The sequence below is a fragment of the Momordica charantia genome, assembly GCF_013281855.1.
Source record: "Momordica charantia cultivar OHB3-1 chromosome 10 unlocalized genomic scaffold, Mcharantia_2.0 BLBB01000010.1, whole genome shotgun sequence".
NCBI classification, from domain to species: Eukaryota; Viridiplantae; Streptophyta; class Magnoliopsida; order Cucurbitales; family Cucurbitaceae; genus Momordica; species Momordica charantia.
In genome coordinates this window covers 3,570,207-3,596,352 of record NW_028275158.1, presented here as the reverse complement: position 1 = coordinate 3,596,352, position 26,146 = coordinate 3,570,207, and the positions used below count along the sequence as shown (strand labels likewise).

Below are 26,146 nucleotides of genomic sequence, written 5' to 3'. Positions count from 1 at the left end.
ATTAGATGTTCAATCTCTTATTCCCATATTTGTTGTACTAAAATAAAAAGAAAACTTAAATGTCAACTTTGGCTCTCATTTGAATATTTTTTGTATGATGCAAAACATCGTAATAATTAATAGTCAGTATTGTTTGCTAACTTGAGCACAACTTAACTAGAGTTAAGGCATCTGTGTTCGACCAAAAAATCGTGAGTTCGAATCCCCACTCTCATATGTCGTACTAGAAAAAAATAGTAGTATTTTTTAGGCATATTTGTTCCACTTTTCATCATTTTCTTACACATATATTATTTCAAGTTTGTCCTTAGAATTTAATTATATATTTAAAAATTGAGAATTTTTCCTTGTGGGCCGGGCGAAGTGTGGATGGATGGGCCTTAATTTCCGTCTGGCAACCAATTGGGCTTCTGTAGATGGTGGTGGGCCGATCCGCTTTACAATGCGGACCCAGTAAATTTCTCTTGCCGAACATTGTCCAATAAAGGAGAGCCACGTTGGCAATCTGACGCGGGCACCCAAAATGACAAAATTATCCTCAAATAATCTGAAGAATGACGATATTGCCTTCGACTAACCTTGCGGATCTTCCTTCCACTGCGGAGTCTTCTCCATAGTCGCCGAGCTCGAGAGGCTCACTTTCGAAACTCCATTCTCTCGGCAACCTTTCAGTCTCTGATTTATCACCATCTCTTTTCAAGCCGATCAATGGTGGAGATTCTGTAATTCTATAATTGAAGTTAAGACCGTGTTTGGTTTTGCTTTGCTCATGGGGACGAGCTCTTTTAGATCTGCGTGTGGTGCTCTGATCATTATATCATTGTTGGGAATCTATGGAGGCAGTGGAGTTTTTGCTGAGACTCGAAGACCCAAGAACGTGCAGGTTGCGGTTCGAGCCAAGTGGTCGGGAACTTCAGTTCTCCTAGAAGCTGGGTACCTTTGCTTTCGTTCTCCTATTTTTTTGTTTTTTTATTATTGATTTGGAGCTACTGTAGTAGAGTTTGGATGAGAAAATGTTAGCGGAAGAAAATTGAGTTATGTGGATAAAGTCCTGCACCGATTAATTTTTAATATTTTGAAGGCATTGGGAGAGGTGTCTAATGTGATCCAAATGTTCACTGAGGGTGGTGAAGATAATGGTCATTGGGTGCAATGCTTATGGCTGAGCAATATTTTTCATTTGGGTGGTGGCATGTGCATGTTTTTAGAGTGGGCATGTTTATAGTTTTCTTCTATTCATACCAGAAAGGTGGTTTACTTTTCTTAATCTAAGGCCAAGTGAAGTATACATTTCCAGAAAGGTGGTTTACTTTTCTTAATTTAAGGCCAAGTGAAGAATACATTTCCGAAATTCTAACTGCTAAATTGCAATCAGTGAATGATTCTCGGCCAATACTCACAGTATTCATATTCACTGTGAAATGAAGTTTCAATTTTACACAATGCAGTAACTTAAACTCTTTGTTGCGTACAGAGAATTGCTTGCTAAAGAACGGAAAGACCTTTACTGGGATTTTATTGAGGTTTGGATTCGTGAGGAAGGAAATGATTCTGATGCTTCTACCGCTAAAGATTGTCTCAAGAAAATTTTAAAGCACGGATGTTTTCTTCTAAGTGACCCTCTTGCCTCATTATTTGAATTTTCTCTCATTCTAAGATCAGCATCCCCTAGATTGGTTCTTTACCAACAATTAGCAGACGAATCTCTTTCTTCTTTTCCTCTGCCTGAAGAAAGTATTTCCAATATTGTTGGAGAAGGAAATGAAAGCATTGAAAGGAAAAAATCAGATACTTCAGTTGTTGGACGTAAACCAAAAACTCCTGGTGACAGATGTTGTTGGGTGGATACTGGTGGATCGCTCTTTTTTGATGTTCCAGAATTGCAACTGTGGCTTCAGAATCCTGCTGAAAGGTTAGTAATATTAGCCAACCTGACCCCAGAAGCAGGAGATGTTGTAGATATTTCAACAGACTTGTTTTGCTAGAATTAAACCCACAGTGAAATGCAACTGGGGAAAACCTCTAGGACATATTAACCAATGCAACCTGGCCCATAAAATAAGCGGGTGAGGTTGGTTTGGTTTGATATGTTAGCAATATATTTATTTGTTTGAATTGATTTCAATATAACTAACAATATCATTTGAGAAAAATAATTTTACATTGGATGTGTACATCCAATACGCTCAACGTGTTGTTTTCTGATTAGGAATATTGTAAGAAGTAATAAGTACTCGACTCGATGGTTGTAGCTTTGTGCTAAATATAAAAAATAGCAACTTGACCACCCCATTGTTATCATCAATACAACAAAAAGTAGTTTTCACCTAATCAAATTGCTTAACTAGGAAGGTCAGTGTGTATTATGATTTTCATTAAGAAATTAGATTGATTAGGTTGTTTTGTTGGATGAAACAGGTGGATTGAATTTTGGATCTCTAGTCTTTATAATGATTTTAGTGTCGTTTGCCACCCTTCCTTCTCAATGGAATAGATTTTGATTGGTATCTTCTACACGTTTTTTTCTTAATTTTTGTTATAAGTTCATTTTCTGGTGTCAGAGTTGGGGATTCTATACAGCCACCTGACTTGTATGACTTTGATCACGTTCACTTCGGTTCATCTTCTGGAAGTACAGTAGCCATCCTTTATGGGGCCCTTGGAACTGATTGCTTTAAGCAATTCCATGTTACCCTCGTCAAAGCTGCCCAAGAGGTTCATCCCCTGTGTTCCAATGGTTTATTTAATATTATGCTCATTATTTTCATTGCATTTATTATAATTAAGGTTACCTTTTTGTCTTATAACCATGAGGGTTGGTCTCAATTTGATCCCAGAACTGAATTTGCGTGTTTATTTGCAACTCTATTGGGGTGATATATTCTACAATATTATGCTCATTATTCTCACTGCATTTTTTTTGCAACTCTGTGTGGTTTAATTAAGGTCACCTAATATAATCTGTGAAGTGTTGTCAACTCTATTGGGGTGATATAGCTAATTGTAAGAGCACTATTTGTCAATGGGTGGAGAAGGACCATAGGTAGAATACAAGTAATAGTGTAGAGACCGATCTAGACGAAAAAAGAGGTCAAGGAACCATCATGGGTGGCTCATTGGTTCAAAGGGACTAGGGTAATTGAGAGGGAACGGGTTCAAACCCCATAATGGCCACCTACCTTGGGAATTAATTCCTATGTCTTTCTCGGCACCAAATGTTGTAGGATCAGGTAGTTGCTCCGTGAGATTAGTTGAAGTGAGCGTAAACTGGTCCGGACACACGCAGATATAAAAAAAAAATCAAGGACAATTAAAACCTATCTATAGTTTGTGGAAGTGGAACGAGATTTCTTTTGACCTTAAAGTTTAAAATATAATTTCATACTTGAATTCCACTGGGTTGAAATGATTTTTTGGGGGACGTCATCTTTTATGTTTAAAATCAACTTGTCGTGTGAAGTGCGAAATAATTTTAGATAGCTACACAAGCAGGAAACGTTGCCAGGTTTCTATAGATATCTTCTTGCTGAATTATTCCTATCCTTTTGAGCCGAGTCTGGCTTTAAATTGGTTCTTCATCTATTATGTCGTTTTTTTCTTCTAATATGTATTACTGTATGCTTTGTGATTAAATTTTTAGGGAAAAGTTAAGTATGTTGTTCGACCTGTAATACCTTCGGGCTGCGAATTAAAAATGAATTCCTGTGGAGCTGTTGGTACAAGAGGTTCCTTGAATTTGGGTGGTTATGGGGTAGAACTTGCTCTGAAGAACATGGAATATAAGGCTATGGATGATAGTGCGATAAAGAAAGGTCAGTTCAGTTTCTCACTTTGTTCCAAGTTATTTTACATGGTGAGACAGCCTTGCACAGAAGTTTATCGGGCTTGACTGAAGCTGGCAAATGCTGTCTTTGAATTGTGTACTTTTGAGTTTTGACATGATTTTGTTTTTATATGATTCAGAACTCATAATTAACTATGAATAAAAAGTACAACACGTAGGTGTGAAGTCTCTACTCTATAGATACTTCTTCTATAAAACATGTTTTATTTGGTATTTTGGTGTTCGAAATTTGGGACATTCATAAATTTTCAGTATACATTCTATTTGGCAATAAAACAAGAATTACAAGCATTCAAGGGTAGCAGTAAGTCAAATATTTCTGTGCTTCTTGTTAGATCCTGTTTTGAGTATCAGATTATAGTGCAATATTTAGAATATGCATATAGGGGAAGGGCTTCCTTTTGGGGGGAGCTGGGTAGTATTGGGGGGTTGTGGGGATTTTTACGTGACTAGATTTCCATTAGATAATGTGGGTGTAGGTTTACTTCTTCTATGGAAGCCTCTAATATATTTATAGAATACTGTGTTGGTCGGTTGTTTGTAGCTTGATAGATATCTTTTGTACAAAGTGTGGATACACCTTCTCAGGGAAGTTGAGCAATTGTGCCCTAGGATTACGTTGGTTGACCCTCTGCCCTTAGTCTGTGCTTTGGTTTTGAGTTTTTAATGAAAGTGTTTCTCATCCAAATAGAAAAAAAAGGATTACGTTGGTTGACTGACCTACCCCTGGTGGCTTGGTCGTCTAGTATGCCGGTGCCCTTACTTGTTTGATAATATGTGCCTCAACATTCTTCCTTCAAGGCTCTTCTGCAATGTGACCTCTTTTCATGCGTGTGTGTGCTTTTTTTACCATGGTTGCTGATTCTTTAGGTAGGGTTCTCCATAGAGCTTATGATTATATGGGCTTGTTAAAGGCATTTATACTCCCAACAAATGGGCTCCACATTAATCATCTCCCATTTGCAGATGGTACTTTCATTCCATCGAGGATCTTTTTCAAAAAAATCTTGGGATGAGGGCTAATCTCTTCAAAGCAGCCATCGTAGGGCTCAAGCACTAGGACTTACAATATATCTATCTAGTGTCTTTGAGATCCCATGGTTTTGGCTAAACATCTGGAAAAACAAAAAACTATTTAGAGAATTTTGATTTTCATGGCACAATTATTCCATAGCTAAAAGCAGCAACTGGTTGACAGGAACTTGGTCAAGCTTCCCATTGATAAAGGATGGGATTGGCAATTTCATAATTCAAAGCGAGGCTCTTGTTTCCCAATCGCTTTGGAGACATGCTAATGAGAATAACTAACTATCTTGCGCATAACTTCATTGGATGAGTTTTCTCTTTTTGTATCAATGAAATTGTTTCTTATCAAAAAATTTTTAATTTCTCGATAAGATTTAGCTCCAAATGGAGTATTCCCTCTAAATAATTTTGTAATTACACTAGCTTACAGCTTTTCATCAATTGGAGTTCTTTTTTTGTAACCTCCTTGGTGCTAGGTCTTTTGGCATAGTTTGATTAACATTTTTGCGTTCTATCTTAATTCAAGGTCTCAATTTACTTGGAAAAAAGGAATATAGATGGATTATGTAAGATTTACTACATTTCAGTTGGGGAGAAGTAGACATTCAACTTCTTTATTCCATTACTAGTTAATTTTTTATTAAGATTTTTTTTGGGTTAAGATGCCTTATAATAGCCGTGTGGATTGCAGGTGTCACTTTGGAAGATCCTCGGACTGAAGATCTTAGCCAAGAAGTTAGAGGCTTCATATTTTCCAAGATTTTGGTGTGTTTTCCTTCAAGTTGCTTACTCTTTTTATTTAGATTTCTATTATCATATTATACCGAGCAATGGTTTGGACGGCCTAGCAGTATCTTTTAATGGTTATATTTTCTATTATTATTTAATGGGCACATTTCCTACAATTATTAGGCCCATTTCCAAAATCGAGTGGGTTTTCCTTTTTTTGATAAGAGTCAAAAGAGATATATATATATATTAACAAAACGACTCTGAAAACAGCCTAAAGGCCGGCATAGAGGAAACCACTGCCTCAGAAACTAATGAGTAATAGCCCTCCAATCATTTATGATCATTGAAGCGGTTTTCATTTGTACTGTTCTTATTATTGTAATTTATGAATGGCCAACTGGATTGCCCTTTGAGCTACGAAGCAGGTGACTCTGTTCTCACCTGACTTCATATGGATGCCATAATTTTTGAAGATTTTGGCTTTCTTTCAAACTGAAAAATTGAAGTACTAGGTGCACTTCATTGAAGGAAAAACTTATGCTCTCAATTATACCTCCTGGAATGTGTTTTCATGGGGTCTATTTGGTCTGTTCTTTGGCTGCAGGTGCACTGTAGCTACAGTTCCTTTTTTTTCTTTTTTTTTTTCATAATGAAAGCCTTATTTATTCTCTTAAATATGATGTTACTTATCCAAAAAAAAGGAAAAATAGAGTGAAAAAAAAAGAAAAAACCATTGTTCCTGGAATAACTTAATCTGTTTCAACATTGTTCCTCTAATTGTGCTGTTAGAATGCTAGTGGTTTCTCTTAGCCAGGTAGACCTTATGGCTCATGCAACCAAGGTTGAAAAGATTTGTTCGTTCAACTTGTAGGAACGTAAACCAGAGCTAACATCTGAGATCATGGCCTTTAGGGATTATCTACTGTCATCAACTGTTTCAGACACGCTTAATGTGTGGGAACTGAAGGGTAATTGGGCTTTGAAGTTTGCCATGTGTTATCCTCTTGGTGTCCGTGTTCCAAAGCCTATTTAATTGGTTTCTTCTTGGCAGACTTGGGACATCAAACTGCACAGAGAATAGTACAGGCCTCTGATCCTTTGCAGTCAATGCAGGAAATAAGTCAAAACTTTCCCAGCATAGTCTCTTCCTTATCTCGCATGAAGGTAAATGCTCTATATGGTGCCCAGCATGAAGCAACCTTATCACATCAAATATCTTTGCTATAAATATTATTGGTTTTTCTGCTGATTGATTTTTGCAGCTCAATGATTCAGTTAAAGATGAAATCACTGCCAATCAACGTATGATTCCATCTGGCAAGTCCTTAATGGCTCTGAATGGTGCTTTAATCAATATTGAAGATGTTGACCTCTATCTGTAATGCTTATGCTCCCCTTAATATATCTCTTTCTTTCACTTATGAACATTTTAGAATACGCATCAATATCATTTTTAGTTTACCTGCAGTTGCAGATTCTTACTTTTTGCAATTTATCATTTTAAATTTTTAATACTAGTCAAATTCATCTTTGCTCCCTTTCTTGTTTCTCTAAGGTTGATGCTAATTCCAATCATTTGATTTATCCAAAAAGATGTAGTTTATAAGTATTATAATAAACTTGCAGGTATCTTATTAAGAAAAGTGAAAGAATTTTTTTAGTTCAAAACTATTTACTGACTGGATTCATTTTATTTCTCTAATTTCATGGAAAAATAATGATTAAGGATTATGCAAAATTTCTTTTCCTTAGGTTTTTTGTGATCACGGGCCAGGATAGCTTGGCTGTTTGGGATATTACCAAACATTGTTTTTTTTTTAAACTGTTTTTATATCATTTTTTAACATAAGGAGGAAATATATTATTTTCTCTTTGTTTAGTTTACTTATTTATATATCTTAAATTGAAAACCTATTAAATACAAGTACTTAAGTTTAGGTAACGTATACACATGATTTATTGAACATGTACAACACACTTAAGTAAAATAAATATGGGTTGAATACTTTATTTTTTATTATTTTTATTTTTATTTTTTAGTTCAATGATAGAATTCAAACCTCCGATCTTTTGGTCAAGGATATATACCTTAACCAGTTGCTCATGTTGGCATCGGTTGAAAACTTCTTAAACAAATTGAATATGTATCAGGCACTTACTGGACACGTGCTTAGCACTTGTTAAGTACAATAAATATGTGTTGGACGCTTGTGAACATAATGATTGAATCAAAGTGTCCAAACTTTTATTTATTTATTGAAAATATGGACAAAAATAAATATTGGTGGACATAATGATTTATTATTCTATGTTACATAGGGTAATGATCTCTTTTGCTCTGTATTTTAAATTTAGCAGATCATGCATATGCATTTATCGGTTAAGTAGGGAATGTTATTTACGTTTTACATAGAGGTAATGTCATCCTGTCATAATCATTAGTTAGGTTCCATTCACTATTCACCAATATGTTTTTGTTCTTAGTGTAAATCGCTCGGGTCTTTTAACTTCGATGGCACTCTTTTATAGGTTGATTGACGTGATCCATCAGGATTTACTGTTGGCTGATCAATTTACTAAACTGAAGGTAAAGGATTTAGTTCTCTCTGCAGTTACATGGAAAGATATTTCTGGACCTATACAATGGAAAACTTTTGTTTTTCTTAACAGGAAACAAACTCTTCATTTGAATAATTAAATGATACAATAAATGTTCAAAAAACAAACTTCAAAAGGAGTGAAAGAATAAAACAAAATAAACTAAATTGCAGAAATTAATGGATCCCAATTGTAACAAATATAAAAAATATAGTAGTTGCCAAAGATTTTAGATAAGGAACACCAATAAGAATCTTGGAACTTGGATAATTCATATTGCTCATTCCAAGACTTGAATTTGTCTTTAAAAATCCTTTGATTGCATTCAAACCATACTTTTGAGATAACTGCTTTAATAGATTCTTGTTCTTTTGTTCTTTTGAGATAGATTCTTGTTCTTACATCAATATATTTTGGTTTCTTGTGAGTGATGCATTTGTTATGAAACTGCTGGGCTTCTAGGGTGACCATGACCATATGGGGGTCACTTTCCCATCTCGATGAGTAGTATTCCCCCATTTCAATCCCTTACCCTTTGGTTGTCAGATAGACAGCAGGAGGCAGACTTGACCATATAGGTTCTCATACCCTCCCGTCCATCATTTAGCTTAATATTGCCTCTTCTGACCTCTGGAATGTTCCTCTATAGTTTAGGGATAGAGTTATGGAGGGTTGGCTCTAAACCTAAGAAGCACGGACACGATAGGACACGGCGATACGTCAATTCCTAAAAAATTAGGACATGGAACATTGGGGATACGTTTTTTTTTTAAATATGTTTTTAGGATATGTGTAAATTTAACACAAAAAATACTAAATACAATAAAATGCATAAATATGAATTCAATTATATCCTTCAACAAAAGTTACAAAACAAAGTTCTAAAGGACCAATACAGTGACACAAAGAAGGAAGGGACGTAAAAGAAGATTGTTTTTATTAGAGTTTACCTAAGAAAAAAAAGAAAAACAGAGGCAGGGGCGTCGGTGGCGGCAGCAAGGGCGAGCGGCGGCAAAGAACGCGTGCAGTGGTGTCAGCTTTGTGGGAGAGAGGTGGTGTGTTTTTGTTATCGTGGGTGGGTATTAGGTTTTTATCATTTATTTGTTTTTTTTTTAAATTACTCATGGGCATTGGGCCCAGAAAACCTCCCAGGCCGTGTCCCAGCCGTGTCCGATTTAAAAAAAAAAAAAAATCATTGCGTGTCGACACGTGTCCGGCGCGTGTCCGGGCGTATCCGTGTCGGACACGTTTCCGACATAGGTACTTCGCCAAAAATAAGTGTCCGTGTTTCCTAGCTCTAAACAAAGCCTACTTCTTCAGTTGAAAAGAACTTCTCCATAGAACTTGATGGTGCCTTTAGAGACAATCCGGTGTGCAACTTATAGAATTTGTGTTGTTATCATTTCCAATAATTTACAAGGATTAGCTATTTCTCTTTCTTTCTCTTTCCTGCTCCATTCCTTTGCAATTGTTAACAAGTTTTTTGAAAGTAGGTGCAATGATTAGTTGCTAATGGGTTCAAAAAACTTGGAAAAGGAGTAATGTACCAAACCTTGAAAAACTAAACCTCCAGGAAAATTTTTACTAATTTTCTAATCACCATCCTAGACAATTGCTGGATTGGAGACTAATGAGTGGAATGAGTTTATGGCCTCGTTAAACTCTCTCCACCTCTATAATGTTAATGTGGAGGACCAACAAGTTTGGAATCTTGAGAAAAGTGGATGGTTTTCGATCAAATCCCTCTTTGTTGAGCTCTCTAAACTCTAAAGGAACCACCCTTCTTTACTGGCTCTTTTCATCAATTCATTTCATTCTGCCTTTATGACTTCCTTTGCGATGTAATGAGAAACATGGATTTTTTTTCCGAAGGAAACAAGACTTTTTTAAAACCACAAAAGCAGTATGACTCTACCACCTTTGAAGGTGAATGGTTAATGCTGTGAAGTTGATGGCACTGAGAGATTATGGTTGTTGTGACAAGGAGATTCCTCCCCTTAGCATGTGGAATTTGGAGAACGTTAGATTGATTGGGAAAGAATACAGGAGATTCGTTGAGTGTGCTATGAGAACCATTAGAGCGTTAACTTTTAGAAATGATGGAAGCTTATATTAAGGTTGATTATTTTCATTTATCAATGAAAATTTTGTTTCTTGTTCAAGAAAAACAATTATATTGCCAAAGCGGTGAGTATAGTTCAGCGGTAATTAGCATATATCTTGAACCAAGAGGTTGTGAGTTCGATTCCCCACCCACACATGTTGTACTAAAAAAAAATGATATTAAGGTTAGCCGTTAGAGATAATTGGAAGGCATTTTTGATCTCTTCACAAATTGGAAGCCTTTTTGTAATCGAGTTATTGGGGCACTTTGTACATTTATCATCAAATATCTATTTCTTACCCATAAAAGAACGTAAGAGATAAGTATATAGGTTTTTTCCTTGGTGAAAGTGGAGCTTCTGAACGCACCTTCAACTAACATGGTTCAAGAAATTGTGCTTACTCATCTGCTATCCTCCTTACATCACAACTGCAAAGATTCGTGCAGCATCCACTAGAAAAGTGGTGAAGGGGTTTTTGAGGAAGGCTTCCACAGAGTTTGGAGAACTCTGTTCACATACCTGTTCTCGGAGATGGCAAAAAAAAAAAAAAAAAAAAAGAAGGATTTATCTTGTGTTTTGCAATTTTCATCCTTTATCCATCATCTATTATTGATAAGAATTCTTTCAATATCTTTTCTTGATAAGAATAGATGTTTATAATTTTTAACAAGAGACGAAACCTTTCATTGAAATAATGAAAAGAAACAAAAGTAATCAAGGTAAAAAAATGAAAAATACAAGAAAAAAGAGAAGAAAATTAAGCAGGAAAAATAAAATCATCTCAATTTAAGGAAATGTCAATGGGATGAAAGTCCATAGCTCACAAAAGAAGATATAGCTAATGGATTATCTAAATATGTATGAACTTTTAATTTTTAAATTTCCTAGCTGAAGTGGTATTATTTATGGGGACGTTTCTATTACTCAAGTTTCAAGAGTCTAAACACCTAAGGTTAAGATTGTTATGACTTAGTTGATGTTGTTTTTGTATTTAACAAATTGCCGTTGCCAACAATCAGATTCCTCATCACAGCATCCGGAAGCTTCTGTCAAGTTTGCCTCCTGCTGATTCTGACATGCTTCGTGTGGACTTTCGTTCTTCTCATGTGCATTTCCTCAATAACTTGGAAGAAGATGCTATGTATAAGCGATGGCGGAGCAACATCAATGAGGTACTTTAATAACGGATCACATTCTTATTTTCAATGCCTTGATGGATGATTAATTTTGTTTCATTCTTAAATCTCTAAGTACATATTTGAATCTCTGTAGATTTTGATGCCAGTCTTTCCTGGACAACTTCGTTACATCCGCAAAAACCTATTTCATGCTGTTTATGTTCTTGATCCGGCAACAGCCTGTGGTCTACAGGTCCTTGTTTTTCCTGCATACAGTTTCCTTGTTTGGCAAGACGTTGCTGCTGATCATTAACTTTTCTTTAATTAAAATCCAAACATGCAGACAATTGACATGATCCTGTCATTGTACGAGAACCATTTTCCTATTAGATTTGGGGTCTTACTGTACTCTTCAAAATTTATCAAGGAAACTGAAAGGGGTGATGATGGATTAACTAAATCTGAGGAAGATACATCCAGTTTGGTAACTTATTTATATTTTATTTTATCTTTTAGCGGTTTAAGCATGCAATTTGTTATCTACTGTACACGATTAACAATGTCAACAATATCATCTAGGTTTCTCCTTATCAATTATCACAATGTTGAGCTATTGACATTACAGTATTAGGAATGATACTGGTTATGATGATGATTGTCTGTTTTTGCAGGTTATACAGCTGTTCATTTATTTTAAGGAGAACCATGGAATTCTAACAGCCTTTCAGTTTTTGAGCAATGTATGTTCTGCAGCTTTGTTTACATCATTTCGTCTTGTTGGTTGGCATCTTCTTAGTCAGCTAACTATACACTACTCAACATTGTTCTTTTTTGGTTCATGCCAATTGGAGAGCTTTCAGTAATTGCCCTTGGTTGTTTATTCGAACATATGTATGTTTCCTAATGATATGTTTTCTTATCTAAAAATCTCTTATCACAAGTGGGCATATCTAGTCGTGTGTGTTAGTACCTTCTTTCAAAGGCCATTTGCAGAGGGGAAACTACCTTTATTGGATATAGACCTTTCACCTTTTGGAAGTCCAAAGTCAGAGTAGTGGCTACTTTGCCTTATGTGAAAATTTGTGCAATTTTTTTTTGCCTGGATTAGCATGACGTTTCATTGTATCCAGTGTCCTCTCTTCTGAGTTCTACCTTAGAGGTCTTTAGTTAGGCTTGTATTCAAATTTCTAAATGTAGATTCAGCAGTATGAAGTTCATTTTGTCACTAGCATCCTTGATTAACATAGATTTGCTAATAAAAATCTACAACCCTTATCTTGGATACTATTTCTCTATTTAAGTCTAAACCTTTTTGAATTACTTCTACTTCTATATGCTCAGTTTTTCTTTTCTGCCCCCCCCCTTTAAGTACTTTTTGAATTTCTTTTTTCCTTTTCAATATTAAAAAGATCTAATGGTTTTTTTTTTTTCACTCACGGCAATAAACGGTCTCTTATCTTTATCTAAAAAGGAGTTACTTAGCTCTTTTTTAGTAAGAAACTAATATTTCATTGATGGTACGAAATATACAAAAGATATCCCATGAGCTAGATTACAAAAAGACCTTTCAGTTTGTCAATAGATCGTTGAGACTATTAAAAAAAAGGTTACATAACTATAGGAAGAAAAGATACTAAAATTACACATTCGTAGTAATGCTATTAATTGTACGTCAAGCTTATTCTCAGATGTCTTCGATCCATATGTTTTTAAACTTCCTTCCTAATAACTAAGTCCAGGATACTAGTTATCATAGCACAACTTTCCAGGTTTTGGTATATATTCTCTATTCTGGATTGCATCCTGTGCTGGAAGCCTTCAGACACAAGGTTGTTTTGCTGAAATTGTTGAGTTGAATCAGGTAAACAAATTACGGATTGAAGCAGATGGTTTAGCTGATGATGCTCCTGAAATGCATCATGTTGAAGGAGCTTTTGTCGACACTCTTTTGTAAGTTCACTGAGTAGTGTTTGTTATGTTGAATTATGTTAAATGGATGTTAATGCCAATATCACGTATTATATTTTATTATGGTTACTAGTTTCAAAATCTATTACTTTTACGCCCGTTAATTTAGAATAATTGAATTCTCTCTGTTTTCATAGACCTAAGTCAAAATCTCATCCTCAAGATGTGCTACTAAAGCTAGAGAAGGAGCAAACTTTTAAAGATCTGGCTGACGAGGGTTCCATGTTTATTTTTTCTCTTGGCTTATCAAAATTGGAGTGTTCCCTCTTGATGAATGGGCTTGTATTTGATTCCAGTGAGGTAATTTTTTGAAAGTTAAAATATGTGTCCTTGGTGAATATTCTGCCCATACAAAGTTGGTATGCTTTTATTTGGAAGTTGCTGTTTTTTTCAGTTCTCTTAGACTTTGTCGAACATTTTATGAAGTTATTCTACTGCATGCTGATGCAAATACATAACCATTTGTTTCTGCTAGTTGGCTTAACTTTATTAGTTTCTAAATTGAGTAATTGCATTTAGTGAATGATGGTTGGCTTGACTAGTCCATAATTTTTTTGTATTTATGTTGATCAGGAGTCTCTAATAAATGCCATGAACGAAGAGCTTCCTCGAATACAGGAACAAGTTTATTATGGGCATATATCTTCTCGCACTAATGTGCTGGAAAAATTCTTATCAGACAGTGGCATTAGTCGCTATAATCCTCAGGTGAACTATTGAGAAAATGCTCTACTATCGTTGAATCTGGGTTTTTTGTGTTTAATCCATCTCATTGGACTTGTTCTATAATTATGTCCATTTTAATGTAGATTGTTGCTGAAGGGAAACCACGTTTTATTTCTATGTTTGCATCCACTCATGGAGGGGAGTCTTTATTGAACGGCTTTAACTATCTGCATTCCCCTGGAAGTGAGAATTACGTTCTCTCTTCTCTTTCAACGTATTTCATTTCTTATTATCAAATAATTATCCAGTTGATAGAATTTTTAACTTTGAGAGTACTAATTCAGGAGATTCCATTTTTATTGATCAGCTATGGACGATTTGAAGCCTGTGACCCATCTCTTGGTCATCGATGTTGCTTCAAAGAAAGGAATAAAGTTGCTGGAAGAAGGCTTGCACTATCTGGTTATTGCGTTTGACAAAAATCTAATTTGTTGCCTGCATGATGAATATCTTTTATTTTTATCTGATAAACTATTTAAACTTGAATTTATTGTTTCAAATTTTATCAATTTAAAATGTTTTCTTTATTAAAATTGTAATGTTGGGATGCAGATGAGAGGATCTAAAAGCGCTCGTGTTGGGTTCCTTTTTACTGCTAGCAACCATACCAGTGAATCCAGTTTACTTTTGGTCAAGGTTTTTGAGATTAGTGCATCATTGCATAGGTTTGTTTCAGTTTATTACTGTGGTGGTCTTTTTCTGCCTTTTCTTTTTGGCACTGGGGGATATGCTTGTGTTAGCTTATTTTTCTTTTCTTTGCATATTTTTTTTGCAGCCACAAAAAGAAAGTATTAGATTTTCTGGACCAGTTGTGCTCAATATATAGTCAAAAGTTCATCTTTGAATCTTCGGTAACAGTTGATAGCCCTCAAGAATTTATTGAGGAAGCATGTAAGCTTGCTGAAGCTAACGAGTTACCACCTAAAGCATACAGAATAGCTTTCTCTGATTCTTTTGTTGATGAAATGAGAAAGTATTTGGGTCAGGTATAACACTTTTTGTTGAATTGTATAGTTAATTCCTGAATCAAAGTGATTCCTCTCTCTCTCCCTCTCTCTCCCCCCTTCTCTTTCTTTTAAAAAACAGTCACCTTTTCCAGTTGGGGCTTTCTGATAAGATAAACTACTTCCAAGATAATTTGCTTCTGTTCTATTTTTCTTCGTTACTTGTGGGTTCTATCCAAATATTACATGTCAATTTACTTGCTCGAACTAAAATTGTCCCATAGTAAAATGTCATATTTTGTATGCATAATGGTTTTCAGGTGGAACTTCTGTCAGGGCAGCTTGGCCTTGAAGCTAATGTTAATGCAGTTATTACTAACGGAAGAGTGAGTCCTTTTCAGCTTTCTCACTTTGGTTTGAGTTCTGTAAATTTGACTACAATTTGCTAGAAATATATATATAGCTGGATTTGGGGAAAATTTAAATCATTCATTTCTCATTCACGTATAGGTTACACTTCTTACTGATGAGAGCTCATTTTTGAGCCACGACCTACATCTACTGGAAGCAGTTGAGTTTAAGCGGAGAATAAAACATATTGTGGAAATTGTTGAAGAAGTGAACTGGGATGATTTTGATCCCGACACATTAACGAGGTTACTTCCCCCCTCCCCCCTGTGCTCACTCTTTAATTATTTATTTATTGTTCTTCAAAAAAAAAAACAAAATAGTTGTAATGAGGACACGTGCCTTTGTTTTTAAAGTACAGGGTTAAGTACTTTACTTTGGTTTTCATTATTTCAACAGTACCTAAGAAAGTGATTCAGTCTTTGGAGTACTGTTTTGTCCAGTCTTTAGATGTTGTATTCTTCATTTTATCATTTTGTATCTTTTTGGATTTTCACTGGTTTTTTTTTTCTGTTTCTTTTTTGCTCTCTTTGGGAGTTTGTTTCCTTCAGCATTTACTCTCTTTTCATATATCAACGAAAAGTTCGTTTCTCGTTTAAAAAAAAAATTACCTAAAGAGTGTTGACCATAACATGCAGCAATGTGAGTGTGTATGGAGGCATCTTATCTCTCTTTGATTGAATAGGGAGTTCATGGTTATTTACTGTCTACGCTTGAGTCGATCTTTAATATTTGCTTTCCTCAAACCTCAAAAAGCTATCTGCTTGAAATTTCTGTGATAGAATCAACTGAAGTCAATCTCTTTGCTTGCTTTACTATAATATCTGGGATGGAGATTGATTAATTTGGGAATGCTAGCATTATTCCCACCTCTCTTAGAGGATGTTATGGCATGTGGCAGGAAAGTATAGCTGTACTATCTGTGTTGTGCTCTTACTCTCCTTTTTTTGTTCCATTAACTATTATACAAGTAACACTTTTTTTCCTTGATTTTTGGTCATTGAATCATCAGTGAGGAATCTTATTTATGTGTGTTTTCCCCAAGCACTATGCAGAAAATACAATCTAAAATGAATAGAAGCAAATGACTAGATTCTATATAACCGTTCTTTGACCTAAAGCAAGTACAATTCTCCTGAGAGATTTGGACATTGTCAAATCTGTCTCTATCCATATATCTTTTGTACTGTTACACATTTAATCATTTCGTTTTTTTATATTAATATACCGTACTTCACAAGTCTCATTCTTTAGTACTTGTAATTATTTAGTGTTCTTCTTTTTCACTTTTATGAACTGTTCATGATTGTCTACACACTACTGCAGCAACTTCATCAGTGATGTTATTATGTTTGTTTCATCCTCAATGGCTCGGCGGGAGCGAAGTTCCGAAAGTGCACGTTTTGAGGTTTTGAATGCAGAATATAGGCAAGGATTTCAATCCTTATTTTATGAAGTATCCTTTTTTTGAATTTCATTAGTACGAAGACAAGTAATCCTTGTAATGATGTACGAAATTATCATGAAAAATCTCATCATTGCAATTAACTTTCTATGTCTGTGGTTATGCTATACAGTTCAAGATTCCAAATTTTTGGCCTCCCTAGCCCTCACTTTTCCCTATTTTCACTTTGCACAGTGCCATTGTGGTAGGTAACGACAATTCAAGCATCCATATCGATGCTGTTATTGATCCACTAAGCCCGTCTGGCCAGAAGCTATCATCAATTCTTCGAGTTTTGTCAAAATACGTACAACCTAGCATGAGGATTATATTAAATCCGCTGGTGAGCTGTTCTAAGCCTCCTACAGTTCATATATAGAGGGTGTTAAGCGTGCCTATTTTATCAAATACAAAGGATACAGTTCTTTGATCTTCATTAATTTTCTTGAGGAGGAAATGACTTTTTTTCTCTATGACAGAGTTCGCTTGTTGATTTACCTCTGAAGAATTACTACCGCTATGTTCTGCCATCAGTGGTAATTATTAATTAAGACCTTTGGTTTATATCAAAACAAGTTTTTCCCCCATTGTTGGTGTCTGAGTTGCTCGTGATAATTTCAGGATGATTTCAGCACTACAGATGTAACTGTAAATGGTCCCAAAGCATTCTTTGCAAATATGCCATTGTCCAAAACATTAACAATGAATCTTGATGTTCCAGAGCCATGGCTTGTTGAGCCTGTTATTGCTGTGTATGTTTATCCAGTACCCGTATATTCTCATTTTTTAATTATATAAGTTCGAATGGTTAATGTCATTGAACAATATTATAATCCTTTTGATTTCAATCCCGTTGTTTCTTGCATCACCTTGCAAATTTCAGTCATGACCTGGATAATATCTTGCTTGAGAATATTGGGGACATAAGGACGCTGCAAGCAGTGTTTGAACTTGAAGCACTTGTTCTTACTGGTATGCTATTGCTTTAACATATGAGGTGAAACGTAGATGTAACTAAATCTGAAATAATAAGGTTCAGTTATTGAATTACCACATGTATCGACTTGTTTATTTACAGGCCATTGTTCAGAGAAAAACCATGAACCTCCCCGAGGACTGCAGTTGATTCTTGGTACGAAGAGCACACTGCATTTGGTTGACACTCTTGTAATGTCAAATTTGGGCTATTGGCAAATGAAAGTCTCTCCTGGAGTTTGGCACCTGCAACTTGCTCCTGGTAGAAGTTCTGAACTTTATCTTCTAAAGCAAGATGGGGGTATAAGTCAGGATAAACCATTGTCAAAACGTATCATTATTGATGATTTGCGGGGTAAAGTCGTTCACATGGAAGTAGAGAAGAAAAAGGGAAAGGAGCATGAGAAATTGTTGGTTCCTGATGGTGGTGACAACTTGCTCGAGAATAATAAAGTGGGTGATCATTGTTAGGAGTTAGTATTGTTTTTTACTTTGTGTTGGTGAATAAAGTTTCTGGTGCATTATAGATTTCCAATGCTAGACTTATGGCTGTTTTTGAATTTATGCAGGTGGGCTATAATTATTGGAACTCTAATTTTTTGAAATGGGCTACTGGTTTGATTGGAAGCAATGATCAATCGAAACAGACTAAAAGCACGGCCATGGTGAGTGTTCAACTGATTTCTTAACCATCGTCTTCTGTTGATGTAAATTAACATTCGGACTTTGACCTTACATTTTAATTTTTGAACTTTGAGCTATTGATGTAAAGTTCAAGATGGAGTCTCTGTTTTCAGGTCTCCTATTTTTATTTAATGCTAATTGGTATGCTTTTTTTTGGTTTTTTTTTTCCCTTGGGGAGGATGTCCAATATTCCTCCAATAGGTTTTTTGAAATATTAGAGAAACTTACCCAACCGACTGTACCGACGTTGGGCTGTTGGTTTGACTACTGGTTCAGTTGGGGTTGGTTTTATACATTTAAAAACCAACCAGTTGATTGTTTGGTGGTCAGATAACAAAAACAGCTATGATGGACTGATTGGATGGCAGAGTGTAGTCTGCAAAAGCATGCTGTTTGGCGCTGGTTTTCTCAATGCTTACATTTTAGAATATAAAATATAATAATTATCTATTATTTATCATTTTTCTCTCTATTATCCCTTTTTCCCTTTCATTTTTTTCTTTCTTCCTCTCCTCCCTTCCTCTCTTATCTGCCTCTTTGGCTAACCGAACTTTACTTCTCTGCAAACCAAACTGAACCGATCGGTTTTTAAAAATACAACTTACCTAACCCAATCCAATCCTCGTGGTTTGGGTTGGGTTGCTTGGGTTATTCAGGTTACTGGTTTTTTTTTTATACAGCCCTATGGTGGATCTGCTTGCATAATCCTTACAATTCTGGTTGGACCAATTGCTCCCGTTCAATTCTTGTTCGCTTTAAGTACTCTCTTTAGGAAGCTTGTCTCTTTTAGTTTTTCTCTCTCGCTCCTTCGGGAGTTTGTATCTTTGAACAATTTTTGTTCCTTTTTATACTTTTAATGAAAAGTTCGTATCTTGTTCAATAAAAAAAAAATATAATAATAATCTTGACTCATTCTTTGTAGGAGCAAGGAAAAGGAGGGCGCCATGGAAAGACAATAAATATTTTCTCCATTGCTTCTGGACATCTGTAAGTATGATGATGTCACTGGTGATATTATCAGTTCCTTTTTTATGGTGCAAATTATATTTGGGTCAATTGCTTTTATCCTATTCTTTTTTTTTAATTAAGAAACAACACTTTCATTGAGAATAATGAAAAAGATACAAGCTCTACAATAAAAGACGGCCCAGAAAGAGGAATCCCCTTAAAGAAAAGGACTCTAATCCAAAAGAATAAGGCCTAGCGTATAATTACAAAATGGCTTAGAAACCGAGCCCCATAATGAAGTGTTAAATCTAACGATATCCCAAACATAGTCCACAAACTTTTCCACCCCCCTAAACAATCTATGATTCCTTTCTAGCCAAATACTCTATAACATAGTTAGAAAGCAAGCCTGCCACAAAAGACGACCCTTGTCACGAAAAGAGGGCTATAAAAGCACCTCCTCCATCATAGCCCTACAATCCCTAACCCGGACTTCATATGCAAATGATTAATATCAACAAAAGATATAGTTATGGCATAAAACTGAAGGTATGATTGGCTTCTTTTCGGTTTTAGGCATTTCTAAAATGTGTAGAATTGACTGATGCGAGCTAACCGTGAATGTGACTTTTAGGAATTATCAAAGAATTACAATTTTTTTTTTCATAGGAAATAATTTCATTGATGATATGAAATGTTACAAAAGGGAGAATCCATCCACATCATTATAAAAAATTTCTTCAATTGGATATGAGATAATTTAAGTTGTAATTACAAAAGAGATGCTCATTTTTGCATCAATAAAGAGCCAAAAAGAAAAAAAGGATATGGAATCTCAAAAAAAGAGAATTACAAATTATGACTAGTTTGATCTTGAAGTGTCTATCCTTGATCAGGAGTATCTATATTGAATGCCAATATAGTGTCATGTGCATGTAATATTGTGAACAATTCAGCAGAACAATAGGTGGAACAGTTGAAATCTGTAATAATCAAGCTGTGCACACCACAATTTCTTATTGCAGAGATGCAAATTTACTAACATGGAATTTGAACAGATTTTTGTAATTTGCATGATCTTATTGTTGGCGGCATGATCTTATTGTTGCTTGTTCACTTGTTTTGATAGTAGTGAGCATGATCTTATTGTTGGCTTTCATTGTTCTTATATTGTTTGTATCGCTCTCCTTATTGAGCCTGTTTTCTGTTTTGTTCTTTTTTCGTTTTCTCTCCCTCCTTCGGGAGTTTGTATCTTTGAACTTTTTCTCATTTTCATATAATGAAAAGTTTGTATCTTTGGCTATCAACTTTTTTTTTAATAATTATTTTAAAAATCTCATCATTTCTTTTGTGCAGTGAAATTTTATGGATAGTTATTACTTTATGCAGTCTATGAACTTTTGTAAATGGTCCATGTTCTGATGGTATTTCTTGACAGATATGAACGCTTTCTGAAAATCATGATATTGAGTGTCCTAAAGAATACACGTCGGCCGGTGAAATTTTGGTTTATAAAGAACTACTTATCCCCTCAGTTTAAGGTGCAACTCATGGCTTAATTTTTTTTTGAAAAATATTGTTTAGACACCTAATGCCTGTGCTCTCTGTTGCATATGCAGGATGTAATTCCACACATGGCTGAAGAATATGGTTTTGATTATGAACTAATAACGTACAAGTGGCCAACATGGTTGCATAAGCAGAAAGAAAAGCAGAGAATTATTTGGGCATATAAGATTCTATTTCTTGATGTTATCTTCCCTCTTTCTTTGGAGAAGGTACCACGTCATTGTTATGCTCCAAAATAGCATGATTTCTTGCAACTTATTTATGATTCAATCTCCTGTTGCTTGCCTATTTACCCACCCAAAAATGTTATAATTCGATTGTAAAAACCTGCAGGTCATTTTTGTTGATGCTGATCAGATTGTCCGTACAGACATGGGGGAGCTTTATGACATGGATATTAAAGGAAAACCACTAGCATATACCCCCTTTTGTGACAATAATAAGGATATGGATGGATATCGATTTTGGAGACAAGTACATATCAATCTTCTTTTATGTCATCAATAACTATTTTTCTTTCTTATTTCTATACTTATTTTATACTTGAGTTGCTGTTCCTCCATGTATCCCTTTACTTTTTTGACCTCCTAATATATTTTGGTTCCTCTAGGTGTATGAAAGAAAATGTGATAAAAGGATGTTGGTTCTCAATACACTAATTTTCAAGAAAGAGGACAAGATATGATGAGAGAAAAATCATTTTTCTTTTTTCCTTTTTCCCAAGTTTTCAAGTTATTCTAGGAGAAGAGTCTATATGAAGTTAAGTTGGCTCGGATTAGTTAAAACTGATTGAGGGACCTGTATTTTTCTTGCGATGTGTTTATAATAAGGCTTCAAACTTTAGTAATGATGATTTTGAAGGTCATACAATTTTTGGTGCCTCTAGGTGTACGGGTATAAACTGAATAAGGCTATATTACAATTACAAAAGAATCTCCTATTAGTAAGGCACCAAGAGGCTGTTATAATTTGTACATTTTCACAAAAATTATCAAAAGGGATGGACTTGTTGAAAACTCTTTGATTCCTTTCCTTCCAAATACTCCATATTAGCGCTCTACTAGCACAACTCCACAGAAATTTTGCTCGTCCTTTCAAAGAACCACCTTGGATAATTTCTAGCAGCCAATCATCTATTAAATGAGGGAAACAACCAACCAAGCCACATTCCATCGTCAAAAAGGACCAATCTTTAGCTGCAAAGGAACAATGAAGAAAAAGATGGTCAATTGATTCCCCATCCCTAAGACAGGGAGAGCACCCTGAAGGAGAAATCATCCAATTCTGTAATTTTTTCTGAAGCTTATCTTGAGTGTTGAGACTCCTATATTCCACACTCTGTAAGAAGATTTTCACCTTTTTTGGACAGTTAAACTTCCAAATCTTAGTTATAAAGGGAGCTTTGAGCTTTAGGGTTACTTCGGACAGTTTAAGATAAGCGGATTTGGTAGTAAAACGTTTTTCACCTTCTAAAGCCTATTCCACCTTGTCTTCTCCATTTTCCCACCGAAAAGAGTTCAAGAGCTCCACTGATATTCTTTCTGTGTTTCTTATCTAACTGATACTCTTTTTGTTGCATACTGTCCAAAATTATATTCGAAATCTATTTATAGACATTTAGATCTGCAATGGAGTTGGGTATTCAATAAATTTGATGTTTGGAAGCTCATAGCTAAATTATTCAATTATTTTCAGTAATTGATTGGTTAATAAATTGGGAACCATCAAAAGTGCTTTTTGTTGGTGCAATCTGGATGATATCAGTTGTATAAACCTGTTTTTTGGTATCACAATGTACTCACTATTTCCCTTTTCATGGACAGGGATTCTGGAAAGAACATCTACGTGGAAAAGCATACCATATAAGGTAGAGGCTGTTGTGTTACGTCGAATTGACGATTGAACTTCCAGTTGAAATGCACATCCACATTCATGAATTTCACTGATGTCATTTCCATATAAGTTCTAGCTTCAAAAGATCGTAACCGTGATACCTAGACCCTAACTTATGTGCTCATTATGTTCATAAAGAGTAATTAACCTTTTGCCCGTTGCTCTCTGTAGGGGTACCTTTGGCTCTAATTATGCCTCCCTCTATTTTTTGATGTTCTTCTATATCTTTGCTTCCCCCACCCTGAATAGTTGCTTATTTTATGAAGTTAGGACGATTGACGAGGCTTGGGATAAGAGTTGGGTTTAATGTTGATAGACCCCCGATCGTTAGGACATATGCGAGGAAGAAGGGTAATAGAGGGAAAGTGAATTTGTGGGCCCGAGTTAGTTAGAGGGCATTTTTGACATTGAGTAGGGAATAGTGGGGTTGGTTATATAATCTGCTGTTTAGAAGGGTGGGGTATCTTTTTGGCTATTGCTTGTGAGTGGTATGGGAGAGGATAGGGAGCTCTCGAAATCTCCCTCAACCTGTAATTCTCTTCTGTTATTTAAATAATAGAGCTCTGGACTCTATCAAATGCCTATGAACTTTCAACGCTAAAGTAATTGTAAATGACCTTTCTGAATTTTTGTATTTCCTTTTTACCAAGGAAGGAAATGGCCTAATAACTTTTGGTCGGGATGTCCTTTTCAAACAATCTCTTAAAAAGCATCCCCCTCTTTTTATATTGCATTTTCATTTCAGCATGCTTCACACTTTTTTTGCCTTCTTGCCTAGATCATTTGGGTGTAGTAATCCTTTCTTTCGTACTTTATTATTCAAGTTTAATTATCGTATTAATAATATATTTTTTTTAACAGAATGCTGGTTTGGTAAGTTGATTTAAGCCTTTACCCTTCAAAAATTTTGTATTATTAATTGAGTGACATTATTAAGACTTGAAAGAATGCTGGTTTGACTGGCTTGAAACTCCTAGTTTAATTCGAGTAAAGGACTGAAGATGCTCTTATGAAAAAAGCAGTAATTGCTTTCTTCTTGTTGAGCATGGTATGTAGTTTCAACTAAAATTCATGCTATGTTGAAACTTGAAACACTCAAGTTTGCCTCCATTTGCTGTGTGGCTGTAGTCTCTAATTATGTATATCTTGGGACTCGGGCACCTGCGCCCACCCCAATGCCCGTACCTGAGAGATATTAAGGATTTTTGGTATTAAACTTATCTGAAGGTTTGAACTTGAGATCTCTAAGCGATCCCAAGCCGGTGTGACCAAAAGACTCCAAGTCCTTGCCAATGGACTGCCATTTTAAGGGCCTCCTCGTAGAAGTTTAATTTCATAAATTTATGAAAATTGCCAAATAGCTGGGATTTACTAATAATTTGATGCACCTACTAATGTTTTATTTTATATTTCCTACAGTGCTTTATACGTTGTTGATTTAAAGAAATTTCGAGAAACAGCAGCAGGAGATAATCTAAGAGTTTTCTATGAATCTCTAAGCAAGGATCCAAATAGTTTATCCAATTTGGATCAGGCAAGTAAACTTTACCTCGTTTGATGCCTTATTTTGTCCTCATCTTGTGGTGCATTACCATTCACCATTGTGCCATGTGATACCTCCTTAGCATGAGATCATGTTTGTGAGCCAACAATCAATATCCCATGTCCGTATATTATCAGTATACTATCTTTACCCTAACCTCAAGGAATAGGAAAGATGACTATGCAATTGCAAATAGCTCCGTAGAAATGTTCAAACTAATCCATTATTCTGCGTATATGTAGAGTAACAATATGCCAATTTCTTTGGAGAATGTTGCTATATCGTTACACCACTCCATATTAGTGCTCTGAATTTATAACTTCATCTCATTTACTATAAGGAATATCATAAGAAAAATTCGAAGACTTGCAATATAAGAAACCTTTCTGAGCTTTAAACATTTCCCTGGTAGGTTTGATCACTGAATATACCATAGGTTCATACTTTTGAGTTTTGAGGAAACCCAAAATGTTATTATGATCTGAATTTGCTGACATGAAACTTGCAACTCTGACTTATATTTTGCTTGTTTTCAGGATCTCCCGAACTACGCTCAGCATACTGTGCCTATTTTTTCTCTGCCACAAGAGTGGCTCTGGTGTGAGTCATGGTGTGGTAATGCCACAAAATCCAAGGCGAAAACCATTGATCTATGTAACAACCCCATGACCAAAGAACCAAAGCTTCAGGTCGGATTGCTGTACCCTTCCTTCAACTCATTCTGTATCTTAAGAATCAGAATCACTTTTTTTTTCCTTAAATGCTTTTTCATCGGCTTCTATCATTTAACTTAACTGCATTTTTCAGGGTGCCAAACGAATCGTCCCTGAATGGCCAGATCTTGATTTGGAGGCCAGAGCATTCACAGCTAAAATATTAGGTGATGTAAATCCTAAAACACCCGACATATTAACCGATCAAGTCGACAATTCTGCGATTAAGAAGTCTAGTGATGAAGATCTGGAATCAAAGGCAGAGTTATGATAATTTAATGTGGCCTAATGAGATAATTTAAGTTCTACCAAATTAGATCGATGGGAGGATTCTGCTTTTCAATTCAGCAGCTCCTACTACCACAAGTTAGTTAGCCTTCTTAGAATTAACTTGGGTACCAGATTGACCCATTCTTCAGTAGGCTGATAATGCAGTGATGACATTATTCTCCCACCAATTTTCTTGGAAGAGTTATTTTATCCTTTTATCTCAAACCCTTCTCTAGTATTTAAAAAACCAACTTAATGGAAAAAGTTGGCAATTTTGATCAAGACATGCATGGCGTCAGCTGGCTTTGTATTTTAGTAATGACTTAACTATTCTACATTGAAATTTGTGAGAATTTTCTTCTGATAATTTCCATTAGAAAACCTTTGGTTAGAAATTTCCATCTTGCCATCATATCTCATGTAATACAAATCTTATTGAAATTATGTGGAAATTCTGTATCAGTAGCATTGTTGTTGGTGGGATTGGCAAATTATTATGCTCATCATGATCAGGATATGTATTGGAGTCCCACTTTGAATTCTCTTATGGAAGTTGGTGTTTTCAACAGAAGAATGCTTTGTTTATTTTTGTTTGAAACTTTGCTTCATGATTTTCAGTTGCACCACATAATGCTTTA

General features: G+C 35.3%; 1 protein-coding gene across 1 annotated transcript; it reads left to right on the top strand.

The window, feature by feature from the left end:
• The first annotated feature begins 600 nt into the window (after positions 1-600).
• EBS1 (EMS-MUTAGENIZED BRI1 SUPPRESSOR 1) lies at positions 601-25,973 on the top strand. Its single transcript, XM_022293525.2, has 37 exons — positions 601-933; positions 1,475-1,912; positions 2,562-2,715; positions 3,641-3,812; positions 5,562-5,635; positions 6,474-6,570; positions 6,654-6,766; positions 6,865-6,980; positions 8,132-8,189; positions 11,325-11,477; positions 11,578-11,676; positions 11,767-11,907; positions 12,095-12,163; positions 13,285-13,373; positions 13,529-13,691; positions 13,965-14,099; positions 14,201-14,300; positions 14,425-14,519; positions 14,670-14,782; positions 14,893-15,103; positions 15,382-15,447; positions 15,572-15,717; positions 16,796-16,897; positions 17,109-17,256; positions 17,393-17,449; positions 17,535-17,665; positions 17,797-17,885; positions 17,992-18,341; positions 18,458-18,553; positions 19,495-19,559; positions 20,959-21,061; positions 21,140-21,298; positions 21,423-21,563; positions 22,913-22,956; positions 24,402-24,516; positions 25,062-25,214; positions 25,333-25,973. Exons 1-37 carry the CDS (start codon positions 770-772, stop codon positions 25,507-25,509), a joined length of 4,896 nt encoding a protein of 1,631 aa, XP_022149217.1. The 5' UTR covers positions 601-769; the 3' UTR covers positions 25,510-25,973.
• The last annotated feature ends 173 nt before the right edge of the window (positions 25,974-26,146 follow it).

Coding starts and splice junctions, on each gene's coding strand:
- EBS1 (XM_022293525.2), top strand. CDS start 770: ATGGGGACGAGCTCTTTTAGATCTGCGTGTGGTGCTCTGATCATTATA. Junction 11,908..12,094: donor AGGAAGATACATCCAGTTTG/GTAACTTATTTA, acceptor CTGTTTTTGCAG/GTTATACAGCTGTTCATTTA. Junction 24,517..25,061: donor GTTTATCCAATTTGGATCAG/GCAAGTAAACTT, acceptor GCTTGTTTTCAG/GATCTCCCGAACTACGCTCA.